Source organism: Acartia tonsa, chromosome 7 (genome assembly GCF_053477335.1).
Source record: "Acartia tonsa isolate MP-2025a chromosome 7, ASM5347733v1, whole genome shotgun sequence".
Lineage (NCBI taxonomy): Eukaryota > Metazoa > Arthropoda > Copepoda > Calanoida > Acartiidae > Acartia > Acartia tonsa.
Window position 1 is genome coordinate 25,928,099 of NC_137266.1, and position 23,248 is coordinate 25,951,346.

Genomic DNA, 23,248 nt, shown 5'->3' on the forward strand with positions numbered 1-23,248 from the left:
TTACAGTAGGGGTGATTTTGTTTATCATCATTGGGAATGTATATAAATGTATCATTCATTATTTTATTCCTTCAGATCCCTGCAAACTATACATATTAAGGAAAACAAAATTGTAGAAGGGTTTGAAGTCTAAGTTCTGGTATAGAATGTCATTTTACAACATAAAGTAGTGAGTTTTTGATAGCTTGCCTAACCACTAAAATTATTGGGGTTTTCATTTCTGGAGAGCTTCACAAAAGTCTGGGTATTTTTGGTTTACTTTTTACTTACGCCTTAGGTTGGTTTAGGCTATCTTAATCCCCGTAAAACCTAATACGGTCGCTGGCACGATAATGTATAAGCATAGTTGTATAACCCAGAAAACTACCTGGTCCAAGTGGGGGGTGGGGACCTTTTCATTTACTAGCAAATTGGTTTCTGCATCTTTTGCAGCGCCCTGGCAGTGCTAATAATTCTGACGCTATTGGCTGATATTCAAAGACCAAATTGAAAGTCGGCACTGAGTCTCCACCCCGTAGATAGAGTGCCACTTAGAGTTAAATATTAAACTGGTTGGAGGAGTCAGTTACTTGGAAAGTAAGGTAAATAGAGCTTGTAGAGATGCTACTTCATAAAAAATTATTTTGAATTATTGAAAACAAATTATAGAATTTTTAAATTTTTGAGTAGAGATATTTTTTGTATTTGTAAAGAAAATTCATACTATGACGACCTTTAATATCATTTATTATATATGTAATTTTAATAAACAAAGCTTTTAACTAAAATCAATAAAAATAAAAATCCCTAGTCTTAGTCTCATAATCTGAAGAGAGAAAAAAAATATTCTACAGATACACACATTCAACATTCAAGTAGAAATAATTTGAGCAAAAAAAATTAACAGTCAATATATAATAGTCGAGTAAATAACATTTAAAATAAAATATTTTATTTCAATATAAATACAGTATTACATTTATTACAGTAATAAACATTAAACAAAGACTAGAAATTAGGGCATTTCTAAAAATACATTTCTGAATATTATTAAACACAAAATAAAATACATATTTTCATTATCTTTATACTAAATATATAATATTTATTTGAAATAATGATTAAATTAATTTAATAAAATAAACATTTTTGTAGGTCTTATAAGGGAAAATAAAGAAAAATCTTAATAGTTCGGTTTTTTATCTTTTTTAAATTCTATGGACTAAAACATATAAAATTCACAAAAAAAATAAATTTAAATCTTATAGAATAAAAGTATATATAGGATCATTTTGATTTTCACAACTATAAAATAATTACATATTTCCATTGAACTCAATAGATTATTAGTTTTATATAATTACATAAATAATTACATGGAGGAGGGGAACAATGGACAAAAAAAAAACAATATTACCAATATTTGAAATTATATTTTTGGATTTCAAAATTTAGATAAACATTAAGAAAGAATCTACTTAAATAAAGCATTTTTATTTGTAATTGAAAAAAAAAATTGAGTGGATTTATTTTACTTTTTATTGTCCCATCCGCGTTACTCTGCCTTTTTTTAAAGGCGAAGCTTTTTAACTTTTTTAACAACAAATTTTTATGTGATAAAATTATCCGATTGGTCTGATTTTTGGAATAATGATTCCTAGGAAAAAAAGTACATTGTTATAAGCGAAGCATCTCTATAATCAATGTAGATTATCCTGTATTCAAGTAGTTTTTCAACAAATTTACCTACAAATTTGCTTCGACTCTTATACATTTATATTCTGATTATTCAGTTCTGACACCATACAAGTGTTAATGTTCGTTTGTCCTACCTTTTCAGTGCTTTGCTTTTATGAATGTTGTCATCCTTGTTTTCTACACAAATTAAAAGCAAATCAGGTATCTTTTGAATACATTACAATTAAATTCATCTACTTTTTTTTTAAAAATTCTATGTTAGTAAATCAAAATTTATAGTTAAATTATATACTTTAAACTTACTTTATTAAAATATGTACAACATGATAATACTTAAAGTAACTTTTTCGTTGACTAATATTTTTAAATTTTATTTACATTACATTTAGGTAATCATAACTCACTTTATTATGAACTAAAGTTTATAAAAAGGAGGATATAAAAATTTAATAAGTTGCTTTTCTAAAAATATAATATTAAAGCATTTTATATTGAAAATAGTTTAAAAGAGGTACTGATTTTACTTAAATTTTCGTTATAATGGGAATTATTTGATTAAAAAGCTATGCCCTTCCGAATTTGAAGCAAACTCTTTCTAATCCATATTTCTTTTTCTTTCCAGCCAGACTTTCCTCGCTTTTGACAGACCTAAAATAATCTATAAAATTAAAATTCGAAATTTAACAAAATTGAAATAAATTTAAACTACGCCCGTAGATCACTTGGGGGAAGGAGCGTGGGCAATCGACTCTCCACTTCAAAGTTTTCAAAAAATTTGAGGGTGCTATGGACGACTTTTCCTGGGGGTGTAGAGGTAAAATAATGAAAAACTTTGCTTTTCAGAATGAAAAATGAGTTTTGCATTGCCCTCAAAACTATAAATTTATATGCGTCTTATATGATGTATTGTTCATGGGAAGGATGTAAAATAAAAATAAGATTTAAATATGGCAGGGGATGTAGTTTAACTCCCGCGCACTCTTAGATAAAATTGATTATTTGATTCTCACCTGAAGTTATACTTATTGAGTCCGCCTTGCCAGGAACCAGATTCGCGCATAAATGTTTCACGATCCTTCTGGACTTGATCCCTGAAAATTTGTTTTAAAGTATGTAAAAATTTAATATAACGGGGGAAGGGGATACTGCGCTGTAAATCATTCTGGTAACCAAATTCTTAACTGCTATGGTTCCTAATCAGGGGTATTAAAGAGTTAAAAAGATTAAGTGCAGAGAGTTATGACACCCCTGTTAAACCTAAATTAAATGGGTACAAGGGGGTGTAAACTTAGAGAAAGTGAAATACAGACAATAAGAGGGATGTTATTATACTGTAAGGGTTGAATAAACCCCCCTAAGTGCCACACCCCATTTAAAATCAACATACTCAAAAGTTAAACAAACCTCTCTTAATTGACAAATTGAGGAAAAAATAGAGCAAATTTTTTCACTTAAAAATTATGGGGGGGGGGAGGGCTCCTTTTCCAACTTGAAAGCCCCCTTGGCTGTTTTATATGGGTGTTTAAATTTGCTAGGGGGTTGGATACACGCTTATGTTTATCTGAAAACTAATTTTGTTTATCATTATTTAAAGAAGATTAATTTATCATCCATTTACTTCTCCCTTTATCCATGTTAATACCTCATGTTATTGACTTCTTTAGTTTCCTCTTGGAGTCTCTGTTCTTCAGTTTGTTCTTCCTCTCGGAGTCTTGTCTCCTTCTCTTCAACCTGTAAATATAATATTTATCATAATCTTGGAGTCTCTGTTTCTCTTGGAGTTTTGTCTCCTTCTCTTCAACCTGTAGATACAATATTTATTATACTCTTGGAGTCTCTGTTCCTCTCGGAGTCTTGTATCCTTATCTTCAACCTGTAAATACAATATTTATTACAATCTTGGAGTCTCTGTTTCTCTTGGAGTCTTGTCTCCTTCTCTTCAACCTGTAGATACAATATTTATTATAAACTTGGAGTCTCTGTTTCTCTTGGAGTCTTGTCTCCTTCTCTTCAACCTGTAGATACAATATTTATTACAAGCTTGGAGCGTTTGTTCCTCACTCTGTTGTTCCTTTCGGAGTCTTGTCTCCTTCTCTTCAACCTGTAGATACAATATTGATTATAAGCTTGGAGTCTCTGTTCCTTACTCTGTTGTACCTCTTGGAGTCTTGTCTTGTTCTCCTCAACCTGTATATACAATATTTATTATAAGCTTGGAGTCTCTGTTCTTCACTCTGTTGTTCCTCTTGGAGCCTTGTCTCCTTCTCTTCAACCTGTAGATACAATATTTATTATAAGCTTGGAGTCTCTGTTCCTCTCGGAGTCTTGTCTCCTTCTCTTCAACCTGTAGATACAATATTTATTATAAGCTTGGAGTCTCTGTTCCTCTCGGAGTCTTGTCTCCTTCTCTTCAACCTGTCGATACAATATTTATCATACTCTTGGAGTCTCTGTTCCTTTCGGAGTCTTGTCTCCTTCTCTTCAACCTGTAGATACAATATTTATTATTATCTTGGAGTCTCTGTTTCTCTTGGAGTCTTGTCTCCTTCTCTTCAACCTGTAGATACAATATTTATTATAAGCTTGGAGGCTCTGTTCCTCTCGGAGTCTTGACTCCTTTACTTCAACCTGTAAATACAATATTTATTATAAGCTTGGAGGCTCTGTTTCTCTCGGAGTCTTGTTTCCTTCTCCTCAACCTGTAGATACAATATTTATTATAAGCTTGGAGGCTCTGTTTCTCTCGGAGTCTTGTTTCCTTCTCCTCAACCTGTAGATACAATATTTATCATACTCTTGGAGTCTCTGTTCCTCTCGGAGTCTTGTCTCCTTCTCTTCAACCTGTAGATACAATATTTATTATAAGCTTGGAGTCTCTGTTCCTCTCGGAGTCTTGTCTCCTTCTCTTCAACCTGTAGATACAATATTTATTATAAGCTTGGAGTCTCTGTTCCTCTCGGAGTCTTGTCTCCTTCTCTTCAATCTGTAGATACAGTATTTATTTTAAGCAGAAGTACAGACAAAGGTACAAACAGACAGAAGTACAGACAGACAAAAGTTCAGATAGACAAGTTTAGATGGACACAAGTACAGATTGCCAGAAGTATAGACAGACAGATTTACAAACAAACATAAGTATAGACAGACAGAAACATAGTTACTTATATAGAATTTCTTCAACTAAAAATAAATAAATTACCTTTCTGTTGAATACCTCTTCCATCTCTCCCTCCAGCTTGTCAACCTTCACCCTCCTCGCGGCTACTTCACGTTCAATCTAAAAATTTTTATAAATAAAAAATCACGAAACCTTTTTTACAAATATATATATATGTCTTTTGTAACATAAAACAACACATCAACTGGTCAAGTAAATAATGCACAGGACGCTCATTGGCCAGGGAATCTTCATATAAAATTTCAACTGCCTATCTTTTAAAGGAGCTTAGAAAATCACTTTTCCAAAAAGAATTTTAGATAGACATGAAAGTAAATTTTACATTTATTAGCAGAGATGTCTAAGGGTGGGATGAAGTGGTGATTACCCCCCCCCCCCCTCCCCAAAACAAAAAACTTGGACGTCCTTGCCTCTATGATATAAAGATCCCCCACCCCACCTAAACAAAAAAGCTTGGACGTCCTTGTTTATTAGACATACAGAATAGCTATAAACAAAAGTAATATTTCTCAATAAAAAAAGTTACAAATTTATACCTCAGCTAAAGGATGGCTCTCAAGCTTAGGTCCTCCCTCGCCCATCATTGCGGTCAACTTCTTACATCTGAAATTTAAAATAATTGTTTATCACATTGATCGTATTATAGACAGCTCTCCGCGAATAAAACCAGCTTTATTAGTCCCGAGGGATCGAACTGGTATTGATTTTATGTCTTTTATGTTATTATTCGTGGAAAATTTAAAAGTTTTTGTAATTTATCTAATATAAGCGCCACGCCCCTTCAGACCTCGAGGGTCACAACTAAGGATAAAAGACAGTATCCACTTTAAACTTTAGTTTTGTTTAGAATGGAAGATTATTTTACTTCATCAGGGTTGATTTTGCAAGAGATGATGAAGACACCATCCCTCAAAAGGGATAAAAACCTTCCCAGGACCAAAAATAAACATTACTATTCATTGGATTCTAATTTTTCCATAGGTTAGAAGGATCTTGAAGGAGAGATATACCTTCAGTTTTTTTAAAGAAATTAATAATGGTCCAGCCGTTTTGGAGATCTTTTATGACAATGAAATCTATACCTGTAAGTTTCATAATGAACAGTGTTTGTCACATCCTTCAAATCCTAAAATATTAATTTTGTAACTTAAGAAGCGCAGCTACTCTTCAATAATGCAATCTGTCTGTTCCTCCGCTTATAGCAATATGCAACAAATTTACATACCATCAAGAAAGGATTATATTTTCTAGACAGAAGGAGACATCCAATTAAAATACCTACGCGCATAAATTAAACTAAACAAGAGAGAAAAGTATTCAAATGCAAGAGAACCGACTGGAGAGCAGTAATACTGACAGAGGGAAGGACAGAAGGACAGACATACATGCACTGCTACTTATAGAGTAGCGTCACTACGATTTTTTTAATAATTTCCTAGGATACTTCAAGGAAAGGGGAAGAATAATATTTTCAGTATGGCTCCGAAACTGTTTAATATCCGCTGGCTTAGAACCAGTTCTTGGCATTACTGAAAAATCTTGTATCTTATCGTAATATATCCAGTTTTCTACAAATATAAAAATATGCTATCATGAGATTAAAACCTGGTTTTGATCTTATAATTTTTACATTTTTATATATCCGCTGAAAGCTGTTTATGATACAATGCGATAATTTACCATTAAATATAATTTTTTAATTCTAAATGAATAAAACTGTAAGTCAAATAATTAAAAAAGGATAATATAAAATATTAAAAGGTAAATTCTAATTTCTAAACCTTAAATAGATCCTCCTTGAGTATGAGTAGGAAGGGCGTGTAAGAAAATTAAAAGCTTAAAAGCATGAAATATGGAATAAACTTGACATTGAAGAATTATAAGGAACTAACTTTAACTTTTCAATAAAAGGCGTTATTATTATTCACTGAAAACGACAAAAATAATATATTTTTTTACTTTTGTATATAACTATGGCTTAAAATAGGCCAAAATATTTCAATGAAAAAGACCCTTATTATGACATTTTTCCAATAAAATTATTTCACTATTCAAATCTTTTACAAATAGTTTCTTAGTAGCAATTTTCTCAGCTCCTATTTGAAACACAAGGCTGGATTTTTTTTTGTAAAGATTCCCCATACCAATGTGCATCTAGAATATAATTTACTAAATCTGTTGGTCTGTCTTTCTTTTTATCCCCTCTTTTTAATAAAAAATGGAAAATCGGCCGCATAAGCCAATTTGTCCGTATGTTTATGTTTTGTGCTTCGCTACTTATGAATGTTGTCATCCTTTTTACCATTTAGGTAATGAATAATTATTTATCGCAATAAGTTAAAGGTTCTTCTTCATGATTATTCGTTAAAATACGATACATGATCTTTCATGTGGCTCAGAACTGATTCTTATCCAACTGATATCAATTAGTTTTGTAACGACGATGGAACAAGTACTCTAACCTGCATATGATGTGACAGCAGAAGGCTCCTAAGAGCAGTAAAGTCACAATGATTCCTGTCCTCAATATTGACTGTGCCCCATGGATATTCACGGCCTCGCACTCGCTTACCATCAGCGTCCTTGTGAAAAAAAATGAACTTGAAAAGTCAGGTTATACTGCCACAATACAAGGCACGTGTTAACTTTTTTAATGTTAAGGTAATATTATATAATCCGGGAGAGAAGGGACATTGGACTGTAAATTAAGTTGGTACCCACAATATCTTTACTAGTTGACTAAAAAACTTTAATTGAATTTTGATTGGTTGGTTCATCTTTGGAGATGTATACTTATCTATCAGCAATTGTCTTATCCCTTAAGATCCCTGACCTTTTGGGCATATTTCTTTACCTGTGTAACAGTATTAGATCCAACCACGGCAAAGGGGAGCTGCTCTCTCATCCAATCAACCTAGAATCAAATAAATCAGACACAAAAATAGAAAATGAGAGGGCTTGTCCTTAAAGTGCCTATCGATCACTAACCCCCCCCCCCCCCCCCCCAACAAGACAAGACACTTGAACAATGTTGAACTCGCAGAAAACTATTTTGCCTTGATCAAAGAAACTTACAAATTACAATAAGTTGAGATAAAATAAGATACTGAACTGACAACATCTTTTTGGCTGGCAGAAAAGTTGTAAGACCAAATTGCTTTACAAGTTTACTCACCTCTGGGTCTTCTGTTGGTGGGAAATCATAAATTTTAATGCTGTTTTCTCTCAACTGCTGCAAGATCTAAGAATAAATAGATTAAAATAGTAAATGTTTAAAATTATAGCATAATCTTGTATAAATAGAGAAACTTCAACTACCTTCAAAAAATTGTACACCTTAAAGTTTTTTATAAATAGTTTGAGAGAATTGCTTTTTGATCTTAGCAAAAAAGAAACTTACAATTTGTTTAAATCTCTTGATTTCATCCTATAAAATTAAAACATTGCTTAATTTTGAAGATAGATTTACCGCTATATTATACCTGAACTTATTTTTATTGTAAAAGTTTTTAACTAAAAGTAGACTTTTCTGAGTTGCTATGAAAGTTAGGAGTCTAATTTTTTGTATGTAGATTCCTGTAACAACAAATTATATATAAGCATAAATTAATATTACGGCCTCACTGCTCTTTGCCTGCTTTTAGCTTTTTAAGCAATGATTATTTTCCTGAGTGCAAGAATCAGATTTTGCCACAACTGGGATAATGTTCACTTTGTCATGAAGTCTCTTCATTGTCTAAAATATTCAAATTTATTACTATTATTTTTATTTTCTGCTTATTACTCTTAAAACAATTACAATTATTAATACATTTTGTGTGATACAACCTTTAAAATGTTGTTTTTAAAACCTATGTGGTTTAAAATTACAGAGATATAGAGATGTGGGTATAGTCCCTTTCGTGGAAACGCCTCTTAGGGGCTTTTCGTCGTATTTTTACTGTAGCTTTTTTCCTACTTCTAGCACCTGCGGGGGGCTCTAACCCTTCAGGGCTAATTGCCTAACCCTGCTGGGCAATCATATAACCTAACCTAAAATAACCAATCGAAAGCTACTGTGAAAATACGACGAAATGCCTATTAAGAGGCGTTTAATAAATTAAATATGTTTCTGTAGATACGTGATTTTGTGAACATCTAAATTGCAGCTGCAGAGCCCTTTAATTTACTACCTGGATATCAAGCTGTCTGAGACCATGTCCACTTGGAGCAATGAAATAGAGGCAGGCATGCACTCGGCTGTCTACCAGCTGTATCCTGTAACAAAATAAAAATTTGGCTGAGATTTTTTTTTTTAATTGTTATATTATATACTAGCCGCTACGGCCTCTAGAGGCCTCTAGGGGCACTTGAGGAGAGGAGAGTCGAATTTTATAGCCCAATTTATCATTTTAGATTTTAAAAGAAAAAGTAAAAAAAAATATTTTTTTTTTTGGGGGGGGGGGGGAATTTTTTTCTAGGGGCGATTTATCTTTGGAGGGTGGTGTTACCCTCCCCCAAAATAGTTAAAACCTTTTTTATTATCCGCCTGTGGACGAAGGCCCAGGCTAGCAAAACTGTTATGAATTTTAAGATTTTTATTTAATTTGTCTGTAATACGATTCTTTACATGGTTGTTTAGTAAGACTTAGAACCGGTTCTAATCCAGCGGATTAAGAAAAATTTTTGGAAAAAATTTGTTAAACTTTTTGTACTTCGAAGGACAGAAGAAATGTTAGTTTAATTAATTTACAACCCTTCCTTCCATCAAGAAATGACTGGCGGAAAATTCATGTCAATAGAGTTTGTATACCTATTAACTCTCTGTTCAGCCTCCAGAAATTTATCAAACTGATTTTCAATGTAGGTTATGACTGGGGCCCAACATTCCGTGTTGTCAACTGAATCTCCAAATCCTAAATTATTTAACTTTTTTGGTATTTGTATTTAAAAAATAGATTTTCAATAACTGTCAAGGATAATTTAACTCCACCCTCCTCTAGAAGTACTGTATATACCTCTACTATAATTAATATATACCTGGAGTATCTACAACTGTCAAGGATAATTTAACTCCACCCTCCTCTAGAAGTATTGTATGTACATCTACTATAATTAATATGTACCTGGAGTATCTACAACTGTCAAGGATAATTTAACTCCGCCCTCCTCTAGAAGTACTGTATATACCTCTACTATAATTAATATATACCTGGAGTATCGACAACTGTCAAGGATAATTTAACTCCGCCCTCCTCTAGTAGTACTGTATATAGCTCTACTATAATTAATATATACCTGGAGTATCGACAACTGTCAAGGATAATTTAACTCCGCCCTCCTCTAGTAGTACTGTATATAGCTCTACTATAATAAATATATACCTGGAGTATCTACAACTGTCAAGGATAATTTAACTCCGCCCTCCTCTAGTAGTACTGTATATAGCTCTACTATAATAAATATATACCTGGAGTATCTACAACTGTCAAAGATAATTTAACTCCGCCCTCCTCTAGTAGTACTGTATATAGCTCTACTATAATAAATATATACCTGGAGTATCTACAACTGTCAAAGATAATTTAACTCCGCCCTCCTCTAGAAGTACTGTATGGGGCTCTACTTCAATTGTTCTAGAAAAAGAATTTATCAATTCATATAAAAACACGAAACCTTTCATATTAGTTCTTTAATATTTAAAAATTATCATGGATGCGTTAAAAGATTTAAACGAAATAGAGAGAAACAGATAAAAAAGATAAAAAATAGAATATATCAAAAAATAATATTTATTGAAAATCTTACTTTTGTCCAGACGATCTGAATGATGATTGGTAGATATCTGTCAAAAACATCGAGTTCACCAAGGTAGACTAGAAATAATATATCCTTTTATTTAAGTAATAGGCTGCGTGTCTGTCTGTCTGAGAGTACTGGAGGATCTCGCTAACCGATGAACCGAAACGATTCTCCTTTACAGTTTAGTTTCTTATGGGTCCGTAACTTTTAAAATAGAGGGTACCAAAACCCCTTCTAAAGGCAAGTACAAATTTACAAGATATTAATAAAGTTATACTTTTCAATCAATATTATCTAGCGGAAGTAATTTTATTACGAATCCTTTTACCGTGTTATTGTAGACTACTCAATACTATCACATAATTGACCCATTTAGATAAAGACAAGACATTTGATATCACCAGGGTGGGACAGGACAATGGAATATAAAGAAAATTGGTACGAAAAGTTTTTATGATTTCATTTATATGGTTATAACATTTGTATACTTTGATTCAATCTTGATTTTGATCCAATGATTTAATCTACCAGATTTTATAATTCAATAATACTGGGAATTTAAATCAATTTATCGTCCATTGTCTTATCCCTTAAGATTCCTGAATTTAATAGATTATCTTTCAACAATATTAATAAGAATAGTTATTTCTCGCATCGTACTATAAACGGCTTTCCACGGATATAGAAAGTACAATTATGAGATTAAAACTAGTTTTTTGCCCCAAGGAGGTGCCGAAGGCACCGGCTAAAAAATCTTATGATTGTACATTTCTATATTCGTAAAAGCTGGATACGATGCCAGACAACGGATATTAATCGGTTTCGAATGAATATGATAAAAATGGTTAAACTCATTAATGACGCAGCAACATAAAGTAAACTGTAATACTGTATGAAAGTAAAATGGCAAATTTAGTAAATATTGTATTGCAAGGGAGTAAGCGTGGAGGGAATGCAGACAGAATTAGAAAGATAGACAGACAGACATACTGTCAGACCATATAAATAGAGTAGCTTTTTTACTAATAATATCATATATAAATGTACAATAATAGTTGTCTGAAACACTAGATATCAAATAATAGTTAGATTACAAGTTCTAGCTTTTCAAAAGCAAAGCTACTCTATTTTTACGAAGTCTGTGATGGAAAGACGGAATTTCTATTGAGAAAATACAAATTCATTTAAAAAGTATGCAGATTTTTTGTGAATTAAATAAAAATTTTCAATTAAAAAGTTAGAGCCATTTAAATTTATTTTGAAATGAAATCTTCAGAGAAAAACAAAAGATGATAGATTTATATACATCCCCAATGATGATAAAAGAAATGACTCTTTCTGTAAATAAATATAATCTACAGTTCGGAAACTACTAGATTGGAACCAAAAAATCAAAATTCATTAAAGGTAACCAAACTTTTTGAGTCAACAAATAAGAGAAAGTGATGGTAAAGCTTTGAGTACCAGTGTAGTTTGCAGTCCATTGCCACCTCCCTTCCAGGGCTTTAAATTTTCATATCTTTGCATTTAATTGAATTTAATGTGAAATGATGGTAATAATTTGAGTATTGTATGATTCTTGTATGCTTGGTTGCTAACAGACACGAATTTATTGTAGAATATGATTGATTCAATTACCAAATGGGTGGTATAGCATTTTGATGCAGGGTAATGGGATAAGTAAACTGCTTGAGAAAAAAAACGTAATAAAGAGATAAAATGTAAAATTAAATAAATAACACAGTAATATAAAGAAAGAAAAGTGTCTAGACATTGACTTCTGTAGAATCTAGACTTTAAGTTATGTCGAATCTAGACTTTAAGTTATGTAGAGAATAGACTTTAATTCTTATAGAGTCTAGAATTGACTTATCTATAATTTTGAATTAGACATATGTAGAGTCTAAACTTAGACTTATGTATATTCTAGACTTTGACAATTATAGAGTCTAAACTTTGATTCGTGTAAAGTTTAGACTTTGACTTATGTAGAGTCTAGACTTTGACTTATGTGGACTCTAGACTTTAACTTATGTAGAGTCTAGATTTTGACAATTATAGAGTCTAAACTTTGATTCATGTAAAGTTTAGACTTTGACTTATGTAGAGTCTAGACTTTGACTTATGTGGACTCTAGACTTTGACTTATGTAGAGTCTAGATTTTGACAATTATAGAGTCTAAACTTTTATTCATGTAAAGTTTAGACTTTGACTTATGTAGAGTCTAGACTTTGAATTATGTGGACTCTAGACTTTAACTTATGTAGAGTCTAGACTTTGACTTATGTAGAGTCAAGATTTGACTTATGTAGAGTCTAGACTTTGACTTATGTAGAGTCAAGATTTGACTTATGTTTAGAGTCTACATAATGTAATTTCATGTAATCTACTTTTAGTTGTACCAGAATGACGTATTGACCGACATATTGACTTATGTAGAGTCTAGACTTTAACATATCTAGAGTGTAGACTTTAACATATGTAGAGTTTAGACTTTGACGTATGACTTAGTAACGTACATATTGCAGATTTATAGAGTAGATGCATTGATTTTTAAACAAAATCTTAAATTCAATACAAAAATATTTTATCCCCTGTTTACGCTTCTCTTTGTCCAATGAAATAGTTATATGAAATTAAATTCAGATGTTGTCAAATAAATGAATTTAATGATAAACTTTCACTTGAGGCATTCTTCATATCACTTTCAATTAGTATTGCTATTCAGTTTAGGAATTAATTAATATCAAACTAAACCTAGAAATAAATGATATTTAGAAAAATTGAACAATTATAATTATAATCAAGACAATAGCTTTAAATCTATTAAAATCAATCTTTATCTAAAAAAGAATGAAAAAAAAATAAATAATACAAATAATAGCCTTTAAGATATGTTGTACCTTAATTTATTATGCAATTCTTAATAAAAAAAATATCAAAGTTAGTTAGTTATTTTGGTTTATTATTGAAAGTTAATAATACATGGGTATAGTCCCTATTAAGGACAATTTGTCGTATTTTTACAGTGGTTTTTCCCCTATTTCTAGCCTTTGCGGGGGGGCTGTAATTCTGAGGGGCAATTTGCCTAACCCTGCGGGGCAATCGCCTAACCCAACTTAACCTAACCTAACCTAAAATAACCTATAAAATCTAATGTGAAAATACGACGAAATGCTCCTTAAGAGGCGTTGCCACGAAAGGGACTAAACCCGAATATATTTAAAATCTAGTCTCAATAAAAATAAATTTAATTTGCTTTATCCTTTTTTTATTAAGAATAATTTTTTGACTATGAATATATATCAAAAGTTTTTCCTGTACATTCTAGGCTACTTTTTATATGAATTCTCTTTGTTGGAATGCATTTAAACATAGTTTCCTTGTTGTTCTCTGCAAGTAGTTTTTAGAACATTAGTACAAATCAAGAAAAAAAGATAAAAACCTTTACAATATTTGCCAACAATTTTTTGGCCTTTCAACTAAACAAGATATCAAATACGAGATCTGAATGAATGTTAATCAATATAATTAAGGTAATTCTAACTAAATACACGTTTAATTCCCAAAGAATATCTTAAACTTTTGATGATTTTATAGAGTGTAAATATTATGATAATTATTTGGATAATATTATAAGGTTTATTAATACACTAGCGGCTACGCCCTTAGAAGCTTCTAGAGGCAGTTGATTTATGGGTAAATCGACCCTTCTTTAATTTTTAGTTTTTTAAAAGAAAATAATTGGTTGCTATTTTTTCTATGGACGATTTCTCTTAGAGGGGTAATGGTACCCTCCCCCCAAAAGTTATAAACCTTCTTAGGACCTATTAGAAGCTACAATATAAAGGAAACCTATATCGGTTCAGCGGTTAGCGATACAGACATCTATCCTATTACTTTTAAATAAGGATAGAAAAACCTCCTAGATAATGTGACTTAGTCTGATATAAAAAATTTATAATTGAAATTGGTATACTCTATAATTAAACCATCATGACGCTGATATAGAAAAGATAAAGATCTAATGAAACATAGGGCTTAATCATTTTAATTTTTTTCTCCTACTTTATATTTTATCATCGGCTACGCCCCTAGAGGCCTCTAATGGCACTTTAAAGGTTGTTTATTTCAAATTTCTAATTTGAGAAATAATTGTCTATGTTGCGTTCACATATTTTTTCGATTTTTTTATTTCTCTTGGGAGGGTGGTTGTACCCTTCCCTAAAATAGTTATAAACCTTCCCGGGACCTATGAGAAGCTACCCTATTAAGGAGAACCCGATCGGTTAAGCGGTTAGCGAGATAATTCGGTACAAACATACAAACACACAAACAGACAGACATCCTGTTACTTTATTATAAGAATTAATACGCAAAACTTGTTCTATAAAACTTTGTTTTTTTTATTTTGTATGTAATTACGTATTTATGTATGTAATGGTTATTTTACAATAAAATATATCTGTAGTTTTAAAACATGAAAGTAATAGAGGGGGCAAGTTCTATATCTAACTTTCCCAACAATGCAAGGACCCTGTCCCGATTTCGCATTGATTCTTTGAAAATCAGCTGATAGCATGCGAGGTAAAATTTAAATTTTCTGGAGTAATAACAATGTCATGTACCTACAACAATAGGCACTAAATTTGTGAACTAAATAACCCAATCGGACATTTTTTACCCTATTCAATCCTTGATTTCCTTGTCCCTCTTTTCACTGCTACTCCTTCTAAACCATGCAATTTTAATCCTCTGCCGAAAATACATCTAGCACTGACATTTGCACATTCATTAATAGATCCATTTAAAAGTTATCCTATCAAATAAAGTAAGATTCTAGGGGTGCATCCGCTAGTTTGGTACTATCTTAGTTTATTTTTATGTTATGACTAAATGCATTCTTGCCAAGGTGCTTGTTAAAGTGCCTATTTTTCATAATATAATAATTGATATCTTAATTACATATTAATATATAAATTAGATTTAAACAAGGATGACTAAAATAATAAAATTAGCTCCAATTATTTTTTGCTAATAATAATAGATCCTTCGGTACAGACAAACAGACAAATATACAAACAGACAAAAAGTCAAAGAGACAAACAAATAGACATACTGATACATTATTATAAGGATTATATTGCTATGCATGATTTTTCAGAATAGCTGAGAACCGGTTCTTATCTAGCGAATATTAATCAGTTTTAAACTCATAATGGAAAGAGGTTTTTACCTTTCCAAGACCACTCTCTCCAACGACCATAAGGCTGAATTCAAATCCTTTCCGCACAGCTCTTCGGTAAACCTAATATTGTAAAATAGAATTATAAAGACAAGAAGCATAATCTGACCCCTTTTTTCGTAATTCTGAAAAAGGAACTCCTCCAGCAGACAAAACACCTTAAATTTTTTCGAGTATATAGTATCTCTCTAGAAAGCTAACTTTATATGAAGCAATTCAACTATTCATAGCTGACTTTTCCCTTAAAGTGCCTTGTTAAGCACAAAAACCACCAACCTTAGTTTTAATCTAAAATATGGGTTAGTTTTTTTATTTGCAGTTCATAACTCTAGGAAAGGTTATGTTAGGTTACATTGGATACTGAGTAGCTACGCAGGGTCGGAAAAGGAATAAAAACTATACCCTCTTATTTTCATGTCTTCATCAAAAATGATTGGGAAAGCACCACAATACCTTTGCCTCTAAACAGGATTTTTTATATCATAAAGTATATAGTAAATAGTATACCTGATCTGGAAGGCTGCCAAATCCTACATACCCACTCGGCTTAGAACTGAAATAAAAATATGTGTAAAAAATCTAGGTAGACCCCTATTTCAAATAATATGTAGTGTACAAAATTGGGCCCTCGGATAACCAAGGACCTTCAGTAAGACAATGGATGATAAATTGATTCACTTCCCTAATTAAGATAAACAAGAGTCATTTCTGTAGATCATAACTATTGTCTAAAACGTTTGGATCGATACTACTAGTTTTAGAATAACCAAACCAAATTAAGAAAAAGTACCCAACGAATAAGATAACGTGATTATAAAACTTTGGGTACCAGTGCTAATTGTCCAATGTCTCCTCCCTCCCTGTTGATAACTATGATTTAAATAACTTACTCTCTAAAGCTACAAGAAAAAGGGGTAAAGAGATGCCATAGGGAGGAATTAGATTAAATTTAATATATGAATATTCAAATTATATTGTATATTTCTTTGCTAAATTTATAGAGTTATCTTAGAAATTTGGGTCAAATCCTAAAAAATGTCTTGATGTTCTTGATGTGAGGAAACCCCAGGCAAGCCTGAGAAAGATTTTACGATTTGGTCAATTATTTATATTTCGTAGGAATGAAAGTAAAATTTACGTGGATATTATGACAGAGGAAAAATTGTCATCAATTTGGGTTGGTCAGTACGAAGAAATTGGATGGGTAAAGGGGTGGACAAAAAAGTTAATGGTCTATCTAAACACAGTCTTATGTAATTCTAGACATACAGTTGTGGTGTGGAGTAACCCAGAAAGTATCAGAGTCAGGGATCTAAAGGGATAAGACATTAGGCGATAAATTTGATGTACAAACCCTATGATAAGAGACTAGATAACCCATTTTCTAGAATAAAATTATTTGTTGAAAGTTTGCACACCGCAAGTTTGAACCAACCAATCAAGAAACAAAGGAATTTTAGCTAACAAATAATAAGATAAGTTTAAATTCATGTCCAATGTCTCCTCCCTCTCTGATAAGAGTAGATGTGTAACTTAATTTAAGTCGACTCCGCCCTTTTTTGTGGGAGTAAGGATACTCTTTAATAACATGTAAAAAATATTTTAACAATATTAATGAATAGATTTTAAAGCAGTTAATCAGTTAAATTGAAACCTATTTGATTAAAATGTCAGGAACAAGTAATTCACTTTATTTTTTTCTCAGAAGTCTATCTCATGTAGCAGCTGAGTATGAATCCTTTGCCCTATGTCCAGGAATCGCAAGGGATATTGTGGTATGCGGCAGCTCTGGACCATGCAGAAACCAGGACATTATAGTGATGCTACGCACCTAGCTAAATCCTGTTATTCTACAATTATAAGGCCACCTGAAAATATGTCAGATAACGGTACTGGTTTCATCTCTCAGTTGTCCTGCAAATGGAGGGAGGGGGTGTTACCCCTCCCTCTCCCATCTTAAGCACCGGAACCTTCCCCTTCCACCACCAAGTTATCAGCACCACCTCAACCCTGAGGATAAAGGATCTAAACCTGCCCTCACCTGATAGAATCACCCCCACACAGACTGTTGTTGTCACAAGTAATCATCAAACCTTCCCTCTTTAGTACCCAGACCTACCACTCAACCCCTCTATGCTTATCTACCTATTGTGCTGCTCCATGGGCTATCCTGCCTGCCCCAGACAGGGATAGCCATCTACCTAACCATTGCAATTATCTATGTTTTACTGTATGATTTATCTTTAACTATCTTTATTCCTAATCCATATGTATTTATATTATGGTTAACTGTATTCTTAATCCCCCCCACCCTTTCCAGGGATGGGGAATCATGATTGCCCAAACTGACTATTGTATATGTATTATAATGCTTTTATGTTATGATCATTTATTCCTATCCATGTAGTTATTGTTTGTTGTATATAGCTTCAGTATCCTTTACACCTTCAATAAAGTGACAACTGAAATAGATGTTGATTCTTGTCTAGTGAATGCTAGAGAAGCATAGCTTCTCTATAGTAAGGTGTCCACGCCTGTTCACACTGCCGTAGTCTTTATTCGAACTCTGGTGTCTGCCATTTACCCTAGGCGGATACCACAACTTTGGTGACAGCTGTGTGAGATTACGGCGAACCACAAGTGTAGAGCAGACGCGTATCTGAGGCTAAGGTACTCCCAGCAGTGAATCTGGCAAAACTGACGCAAGCAACCTGAATTACCCACCCTGGACAGCAAAGTTTAACTCTGCATCCGGCAGTTGTGGAAGCGAGACAGCGAAATTTGACGAATAACCGCGAGCAGCGCTGATATCTAACGGAGAATTGAGCGCCAAAAGGGCTGAAACAGGCCTGCGGACCGGCTGAAACAAGCCAAATAAGTGTAAACGGCTGGAAATAGGCCAATTTTACTGCAAGAGATAGCAGGATCCGAACCAGTGGCGCTAGCAGGACGGGACATTCCCTGCCGCCATCAGCTGGATTTGGATAAGCGGCGCTAGCAGGACGGGACATTCCCTGCCGCCGATAGGCTGAAACAAGCCACATAGCTGCAAGCGGCGCTAGCAGGACGGGACATTCCCTGCCGCCGATAGGCTGAAACACGCCACATAGCTGCAAGCTGCGAGCCAACATACGAGTGTAGTTCACCAGAACAGAGAAAAACTACGTCAACTCCAAGTATCCTGAGAAGCTACAACGCAGCCACCCATCTAGAAAAACAGATATTATGTTACATTGCAGGGATTACCACCCTGATGTGATGGCCAAACAATAGATTTATGAGCAAAGCTTGGCAAACAAATTGTTGTGTTGTGATAAATCTAAGAATAGACCAGGCTTGGATTATTGTGTATTGTGATAACAGCTAAAAATAGAACAGAGTTGGTAAACAAATCTGTTATGCAATTGTGATAAGGACAAAAATAGAATCTAGATGTAATATAATAAAGATCCTGATATACAATCAAAACATCTCAAGCCCACAGCACAATAACAATACACCCCTTATTCCAAGGGAAGGGGAGAAGCCCCTCTCCATTGAAGGCAAATACAATCAGGGTGATATCATAGATAAACCTAGGATTAAGAAGAAAAGGCAATATTACACCAGCCCACAGTTACCCCCCTCCCTCACAGGGGGAACGGACGGAGTTACCCCCGTCCCCTTACGCGCTTCCCCCTTCCTACCCACACTAGACTAAGTCCGTCTGTAGTGTGGGGCTAGCGATCGGACACACAGAGCGCCATTCACGGGTAGCGCCACAGAGTGCGGAAAATATCATAAATCCAACGGACGAAGCTGACCAATGCGAGAGCGAGTTGAGGGGTGAGAGCGCGTTTTCCCCGTGTGCGCGGATTTGACGGTGCGGACGCGCGTTGCAAGGACAGGAGATTTCACGCACACACACACACACACACACCCACACAGGAGAGGGGCCATTCTATAGCATACATCAGAGATATTTTTTTAGGAGAAAAACTTGCAAGCTCCTCCCTCCCTGTCTACAGTGTGATAAGGAAAACTAAACCAGTTCCTTGAACCCGCTCAGACCCTCAACATCTCCTAGCTCTGCCAACCCTACTTCAAAGCTGAGTGGTTAGTGAAACAAATATATGTATATATAAATACCCAAGTGATAAATAATGTTGTTTTTTTGTATCATGGGTACAATCAAGTGAATACTAACCTCACCAAACAACACTGGAAACTGATATGGTAACTGAACGAAAGTACGCCCACCCTGTGGACATAGCCTGACTTGCTGCCCCACACTGGGCAGTGGTGGTGTGTACCTGGACCATCGACCCTCATAGTTGTGAACTATATACAGAGGAAGCGTGATTTTTTTGGAGCAAGGAGGAAAAGCTAGCTAGCTCTGGGGATATTCCTATACACGTATATATATATATATATGGGCGTGTAGCCATGTATATATATAGATAGCCTACCTATCCATATATCTACTAGTGGATACGCTCCTAGAGACATCTGTGGATGCCTAACATATTCCCTGTTACCTTTAAAGGGCGAATATAGCTAAGATCCGCTGGTTACCACAGAAATCAAGAGCTATACTGGAAAGGAGAACAACTCAGGCTCAACAGTTAAACAAGACGCTGGCACCAACAGACCAACACCCTGCTACTTATCATGGGGGCGCGCCAGCCACAGAAACTCTTGAGCCAGGAGGACCGAGCCTACGGCTACGTGGACTACCACCCTAATTACACAGCTATAGTATTTATACTAGGGGTGAGCCGGCTCGAACCTCCTTGCGGCGCGGCTACTCTACTCTGCTTCTATATCTACAAGATACTACTTCTGTTATTACTTTGGCCTACTGTGTTGAGTACAGTGAACATCAAACACATGCCAGGTCACAGACCCCTGGTCCCTGAGATGCCCTTGTCTGGAAGGGTGACTGAATGTCCGCTGCACAGCTCCTGTTCAGTTGGTGCTCCACGCACGAGAAATAGCAATACTGGACTGGGGATTGCTGAACCTGTAGGTGTCCTCCTGGGGGTGTTGAACGATGCAACTGAGCCTAATGAGAAGGTGACAAGCTTCAGAGACTTAGTGGCCAGCCCCAAGATGGACACTACCACCAGAACTGAGACTCCAACGGGGCCCAGCCCTAGGGCCAGTACCACCTGTTTCTGGGGTGGAAAGGTCCTCCCTGGCGCTGGCCTCACCAAGCTGGAGGATGGGGAGCTGTCCCAGGGGAATAGGCTCTTCACCCAGATGCCCGACGCGTACCTGGGGGTGGGGGAGCCGCCACCCAAGCCTCCCTGGGAGCCCCCAGGCATGGAACGACTGGGGACCGGCCTAAGGATGGGGACTGGTGACCTGCTGCAGTGGAAGACTTTACCCAGCACGGAGGGAGCAGGGTTGACCAGCAGCAGTGAGGCTGTTCCCCCACACTCCAAGACCAGATGCCGCTACTCTGTTGAACCACTGCACATGTCCCAGCCAAGTTCCCCCATGCTGCTGAAGATGGAGGCCCACCAGGATGCAGAGCTCCAACCAGGGAAGTCAATAAGAAGGCCACCCCTTGCCAAAACCAGAACCACCGCAGGGGCTCCCCACCAGCAACTGACGGAGCCTGGCAGGGACGCAATACCAGCTGGCAACTCTGGCCCAACTCAGGTGGCTACCAACAGTCTGCTGACAGTCCGGAATACAGTTCAGGCTACCATCAGTATGGCATCTTCTGGGCCTTGCTGGTCCACCTGTGGGTACCTGTCCACACACTGGCCACAGGTACCCCCCAGAGATCATAGCCCCCTTTCCGACTGGCACCATCAACGGCCTTTGCTACCAACCACCTGGCATACCCAGAGGCAGGATCCCTCATGTGGAGAAGCACCTGCAGAAGCTAAGGCCGAGGCTGGCCTCGCCACCCAGGGGAGGAGAGCCGCTGTTGGATGGAAGGAACCTGTGTGTATGGGGAGGAGGCTGAATGTAACCAAGGAGCCACCACAAGCAGCCCGGCACCGCCTGACCCCTAGTAGGGGAGACCCTGTTTGTCAACTGGTGCCCCAACTGGAGGAGGAGAGGCCTGGCAGGTTGATACACCCTGGGGAAGCCGGCCTGATGGGACTCAGCTGGACGAAGGGGCGCTGCCGCTTCAACGGCCACACAGCCGCCAAGTGTAGAACCGGTTGGGACCGGGCAATGAAGAAACACCAGGCCGCCCAACAACCTGCATGCAACCAGTCTGCCACCCAGGTCCACCTGGAGGGAGATGCCCAGCCGTCACCCCAACTAGCTGCCGCCGCTGGGGCCGCGGCTACCCAGGAGTCTGTGTCTCAGATTGGGACCATGGTGGCCAGGATCAACGTGCTGGGAGGAGCGGCTGAACCCAACCGGGTTGGCCTGGACCGCAGCCGCAACCACAGGGGACCGGTGTCCGTAACCCCTGTCACCCCCAGCAAGAGCCGAGGGGCGCTACCCAGCGCCACCGGGACGGTGGACGAGGAGGCCCTGGCGGCCGCCGAGTGGGAGAGGCAAGAGGCGCTAGCCAGCGAGTCTGAGTCGATGTATGGGACGCCAACCGGCGTCGCCACCTGGAAGGAACGAGAGGTGCTTCCCTGCACCACCAAGATGATGTCTGGGGCGACAACCGTCGCCGCCACCTGTGAAGACTGGGGGGGTGCTATCCAGCGCCCCACGCTGGTGCCTGGGGCGACAACCGTCGCCGCCACCGAGAGACCTGGACCCCTGTGAAGACTGGGGGGTGCTATCCAGCGCCCCCACACTGGTGCCTGGGGCGACAACCGTCGCCGCCACCGAGATACCTGGACCCCGGAAGGAGCCCGCAGCCCCAGAGGAAGGGGTGACACCCGTCACCCCCAGCCAGCCAGAGCCCCCAGCCAGCAGGGAGAGTCCAGCCGTCCCACACCCTCAACTGCATCCAGCTGTCTACCTCCCTCAACCAAGCCAGGGTAATTGTATTGCACTGGTGTACCAGGAAGTTTGGGCTGGGCCAAACTTGCCTGCGCCCCCTGCATCTGCCCCAGGAGCCAGGGTATCAGCCATTACCAGCCAAACTGAAGAAGCTTTGACCGCTGCCTGGGGAGTAACACAACTAGGTGCGCCAAGTGCCGAGCCTAACCATAGAAGTAGAGGATCTCCAACAATTATGTCTACCCAAGATGGAGACAATGTGCCTGGACCCCTTCAGGCTAGGGGAGGAAATCCGGAGCCTGGTGCCTCCAGTCCACCAGCAGCAGTGTTCGTGGATGGGCCTGTCTCCCAGCCAACTAGAGCGGAGCCACCCTTGCAGATCCAAGACAGCCGCCGGCATAAAGGAGGGACTGTTACCTTTCCCTACCCCGCAGGTCGGACTGCCATGCACCACCCTGCC

At 36.8% G+C, this 23,248-nt stretch overlaps 1 protein-coding gene across 2 annotated transcripts in view; it reads right to left on the reverse strand.

Moving 5' to 3' along the window:
* Window positions 1-914: 914 nt before the first annotated feature.
* Window positions 915-23,248, reverse strand: part of LOC145325155 (uncharacterized) — a 61,018-nt gene continuing 38,684 nt past the window's right edge. Inside the window, exons 15-31 of one of the 2 annotated variants that reach the window (XM_080168011.1) lie at window positions 16,390-16,435; window positions 15,874-15,945; window positions 10,643-10,710; window positions 10,391-10,470; window positions 9,648-9,750; window positions 9,028-9,112; window positions 8,521-8,591; window positions 8,256-8,280; window positions 8,031-8,096; window positions 7,710-7,769; window positions 7,318-7,437; window positions 5,938-5,981; window positions 5,392-5,458; window positions 4,877-4,954; window positions 3,320-3,408; window positions 2,688-2,768; window positions 915-2,325 (exon numbers count right to left, since the gene is read on the reverse strand). In XM_080168011.1, the coding sequence (XP_080024137.1) occupies window positions 2,241-2,325; window positions 2,688-2,768; window positions 3,320-3,408; window positions 4,877-4,954; window positions 5,392-5,458; window positions 5,938-5,981; window positions 7,318-7,437; window positions 7,710-7,769; window positions 8,031-8,096; window positions 8,256-8,280; window positions 8,521-8,591; window positions 9,028-9,112; window positions 9,648-9,750; window positions 10,391-10,470; window positions 10,643-10,710; window positions 15,874-15,945; window positions 16,390-16,435 (1,240 nt within the window). In that variant the 3' untranslated portion in view covers window positions 915-2,240. Of the gene's footprint in view, window positions 2,326-2,687; window positions 2,769-3,319; window positions 3,409-3,601; window positions 3,779-4,876; window positions 4,955-5,391; window positions 5,459-5,937; window positions 5,982-7,317; window positions 7,438-7,709; window positions 7,770-8,030; window positions 8,097-8,255; window positions 8,281-8,520; window positions 8,592-9,027; window positions 9,113-9,647; window positions 9,751-10,390; window positions 10,471-10,642; window positions 10,711-15,873; window positions 15,946-16,389; window positions 16,436-23,248 lie in introns of those variants that run through there. The other variant, XM_080168013.1, reaches the window with a different exon arrangement.